The sequence below is a fragment of the Hipposideros armiger genome, unplaced genomic scaffold (assembly GCF_001890085.2).
Source record: "Hipposideros armiger isolate ML-2016 unplaced genomic scaffold, ASM189008v1 scaffold_31, whole genome shotgun sequence".
Taxonomy (NCBI): Eukaryota; Metazoa; Chordata; class Mammalia; order Chiroptera; family Hipposideridae; genus Hipposideros; species Hipposideros armiger.
Window position 1 is genome coordinate 4,839,751 of NW_017731381.1, and position 4,630 is coordinate 4,844,380.

The window sequence follows — 4,630 nt, forward strand, 5'->3', positions numbered from 1 at the left end:
ATATATATATATATATATATATATGTATATATATTTAAAGCATGCAATAAGATAACAGCATTTTCTGAAAGCTATATTTTCAAGGGTCTATCAAAGTTAATAGTATTCAGACTTCCCAACACTTAACAGAGTCTTTCAGATTAAATAAGGTGTCTCAACAAAAGAATAACAGGTATAATTAACAACATTACTAATCATTTGGTAAATGCTGGTAAAGCCGTTTTGTTAAACTTTCCAGAAATTAAGATAATCACTTGTGTTTTGTGATCAATGTTCTAACTAATAGGAAACAACTTCTTTTGTAAGTATAAGATTTCCAATACTATGCCTTTATAAAAATTGAAAGAGGGTTTAATCAAGCATTTGATTAATATTTAAATTAGATCATTAAAATAAGTTTTGATTATAGAGTATTATTTGATTTTTGGCAACTTACTAGAAGTTCAAAGAACCAAGTGACATACCTATAACAAAACACCTTTTATTCCCATGCACTTACATATCATTAAGAGATGCATTACCTATAGAATACTGTTTATTAATAAAATTTTGTATGTTTATCAATAGTTTCAATGTATTTATTTGTATATTCATTATTATGTTATTTAAATAACAAATGGAATGCAAAATAAATCCACAAGAAAAAATTTTATTCCTAGAGTCTAATGGTCATAGTAAATTAAAACATTAAATTTTAATTGATATGCATTTTTATTGCATATTAGTATGAAAGGGTCATGAATGTAAAAGACTTTTGAACATAAATTACATTGCATTAGATTAAAAGTCTATGGAATAAGAGGAATAGAAATAGGAGTTCAAGGAGAAGAAGCTGTGATTTAAAATTTCCAACTATTAAAGACAAAGTGCTTTTTGTATATTTTTTAAATGGATGATTGTGGGCATCAAATTAATGCAGTATTTTGACCCCAATTGATTCATTTTTCAAAGTTATGTAACAGTTTTTTAAAATATTAATATTTATAACATGTTTGCGTAATGCATTTGAGGTTCATTTATGTTATTTGTACTTTTTATTGCTGAGTTATCATCCATTGTATGGATGTACTAGAGGTTGTTTACTCATTCACTAGTTAATGAACATTTGGGTTGTTTCCTGTTTTTGGCAATTGTGAATAATTCCCCTACAAACATTGGCAGACTGGGTTTTTTGTTTTGTTTTGTTTTGTTTTGTTTTGTTTTGTTTTGTTTTGTTTTGTTTTGTTTTAGCTGAGTCATCCTGCCACCTGTTGGCAGCTCAGCAGCAGCTCAGCTCAGGCATCTAACTGATGTTGCTCAGAGCTAACACTCCTGAGCAAGATCTTAAGCAACTGAGCCACTTGGCTGGCCCAGCAGACTGGTTTTTTTGAGGTGTTTTTTTTTTTTAAGATTTTTACTGGGGAATTGGGGGAAGGGGAACAGACAAGTTGCTGTCCTTTTTGTTCTTCAGTCTAGTTGTGGAGGACATTGCTTCACTGGCCCAAGTTGGCACCATCATTGCACTCTTCCCAGGCAAGGCAGATCAGTCGCTGGCTTTTGGACAGTTGCTCACAGAGGCTGCCGGCTACACACAGTAGCCCATGGCAACCCACTGCAGCAGGGGCTGCAGCCTACGCTGCCATCTGCAACTCACGGCAGCCCAGCTCCAGGTTGGGCTGTTGTTCAGCATCTTAGCTGTAGAGGGCGCAGTATCACTGGCCCTCATATATGGGATCTGAACCAGGGCCCTCTGGCGTCCCAAGCCAGCTCTTAACCAATGCGCCACTTGGCCAGCCCCAGACTGGTTTTTATATGAACATAAATTGACATTTCTCTTGGGTAAATACCAGGGAATGGGGTTGCTGGGCTCTATGGTAAGAGTGTGTTTGTAAGAAACTGCCACACTGGTTTCCAAAGTGGCTGTACCATTCTCATTCCCACTAGCGCTGTACGAGAGTTCCACTTGCTCCACATACTTGCTAGCACTTACTATTGTAAATGTTTTTATTTTAATCATTATAATATTTGTGTAATGGTAAGACTGCAAGTTACTTTAAGAGATTAAAGTAATTAGCTTAGATTGCTGGGACCCTAAGAATCTAAAATCACTTAGAATGATGGTGGGGAAATTTTTCCTATTTCCCAGCTTTCCCTAGGACAATGTGTCAAACCTGGTGGTCTCCTTGGTTCCTGAGCCCGGCTGGTCAGGAGTTTTTCCAGATCCCCATCATCAACCTACCTCTTTCCCCATATGGCAGAGGTTGCTCTTTGCAGCAAACCGAGGAGCATTTTGCAATGGAAAGACCTACAGATGTCCAGGAGCTGGGGGAACAATGTTAATTTCCAGGTTACAACCTTTGGAAACTATAGGTAAAGCCCCACCATGACCCCCTGCTGCTCCCCCACTGGAAGCACACCCAGCTGCAGGTCCTGTTTTTATGCATAATAAATAGTTCCTTGTTTACATCTTCCTCAACCCAATGGCATGGCATGCTCTGCTGCATGGCTACTCAACCAGGATTGTGTCTTTAGCCTCAGTCACTCGGCAGGTGACCTTGAAAAGAGTAATTATTTCCATGGATCTCTTTAATGCACCTTGCCTTAAGCTCAGGCAAAGTAAGTAGATGCCTCCTCCAAAGACTTGACCTCCAAATAACTCCTACTCAATGATATACCTTGTGATACTGAGGAAAGACAGTCTCTAAGTGTGGAGTGCAGAGCACGGTATATTTCCATAGCGTGTTGTTTAAATATCTTAAATCTTTCTAATTATTTTGTCTCTTTGACCTATCAATAGTTGAGAAAGGTGTGTCAAGAGCTCTCAATACAGACAATGATTTCTCATTTTTTGCCTGTAATTACATTATTGTTTGTTTAATAGATCCTGATTCTATTGATTTAGGTAAATATGAATGCATTCCTGGTGAGTTGAATTTTTTTATCATTCTATAGTGACCAAAATATACCGAGCACTGGAAAACTGTCTAAGTTCTATCCACTGGGACAGCTAGCAACAAAGAAAACTGGAGGCATCCTCTTATAGGGGGCACTGTTCTATAAGATTGGAAAAAGCACAGAATTGAAGCTTTTTCTCTANGTTGTTCAGCATCTTAGCTGTGGAGGGCAGTGTCACTGGCCCTCATATGTGGGATCCGAACCGGGGCCCTCTGGCATTCCAAGCCAGCTCTTAACCATCGCGCCACTTGGCCAGCCCTCTTCCTAGCCTTTTATGTGCTTTTTAATTTATGATGTGAAGAACTGATAATGCCTTACTGTATTACCTCTCCTGGAATAAATGCATTTCAAAACAGCAAGAGAGAGAGGATGGGAGGGAGGCAGAAAGGAAAGGGGAGAGAAAGAGAGTTGATTTGGTAAACAATATACTGAATGCAAAAACTGGTACCTGTTACCATTTTAGCTTTTGAGGCCTTAGTCAAAGACTATATATGTCATAACCTCTAGTTCCCCTAAGTAAGCCAAAAAATCCTATGGTGCCTTAAATTCTTATGATCAAGTCACCCTTTTGGTTTGAAATTTGACCCTTTTAACCTAGTAACGTACTAACCCAGTCTTAAGAATTGGTTAATCAGATTAACCTGTAGCCCCTTAGTAGGAAGCAGAGCTCCTGGGGTGGGGGTGGAGGGAGAGACACACATTAATAGAATTTTCAAATATAATAAGGATGTCCAGTTATAATTTTTAGTATAAGTATATCCCATGCACTATAAGGACCATAGTTACACTCAAAAATAATTTGTTGTTTATCTGACATTCAAATTTAATTGGTTATCCTGTATTTTTACTTGATAAATCTGGCAACTTTAAAACAGAGTGAATCCATTTTGATTAGAGGTGAGTTGGTTTGAGCAAGAGACTAGGAAACATGGGTCAATCAGGAACAAGTGAACATGTATTGAGGAGTTGTTCAGTGGTGGCCCTGGGGAACAAGGACAGACCTGGAAGGCTTAGGCACAAGGGTGCTGGAGAAATAACACCAAACTAGGAATGACCAGAGTTTGACCGACATCCAGGTTCCACCATCAACTCACTATGTCAATTTGGGCTAGTTTTATCTCAGTCTACCCATTTGAAAAATGAGTGAATTCAGCTAAATCAATCGTGTTCATGCTGGTGTACATACCCCAGAGAACACAGGAAGAATTTTTCCAGAAGGTACACAGCCACAGATTGATTTAAGGACATTATGTCCAGGTTCTTAAATTCCACATTCACTTTTTCCTAAAATTGGTCTGCCTGAGAAAGAGCCTGCAGTCTGCAATCCTCCTTTTCTATCTTTTTTCAAAAAGTCCTTTTTACTTCTTACCTGTCTCTTGCAATTCTCCAAAGTATAAAACTTCTGAGTTCCAAACAGAGGAACAATTTGAAAATGCGTTTTCCTGAGGATGCTCACCATGGGAGCAAAGTAAAGAAAGTGTGAATAAGAAATACTAAGGGGTCAGTACCTTGTTTCATGCCAGTGACAAAGTCATGATAAACCACTGTGCCTTTAGCTCCCTATCCTAGAATCAGAATTCAGAAGTTCAATGGTTGCTGCAAGGATGCATATTAAAACACTTATTTCCATTGAAAAATGAAGTCAGTTTTTTCATGGGAGAAAGAAGTCTGATTTGACTGACTGCTAAAGTGCCCT

General features: G+C 38.1%; 1 protein-coding gene across 1 annotated transcript in view; it reads right to left on the reverse strand.

Annotated features, from left to right (window-relative positions):
- WFDC8 (WAP four-disulfide core domain 8) overlaps window positions 1-2,277 on the reverse strand; it is a 12,513-nt gene extending 10,236 nt beyond the window's left edge. The window contains exon 1 of the mRNA XM_019636907.1: window positions 2,219-2,277. Within this exon, the coding sequence (XP_019492452.1) occupies window positions 2,219-2,268 (50 nt within the window). The 5' untranslated portion in view covers window positions 2,269-2,277. The remainder of the gene's footprint in view (window positions 1-2,218) is intronic.
- Between the last annotated feature and the right edge of the window lie 2,353 nt (window positions 2,278-4,630).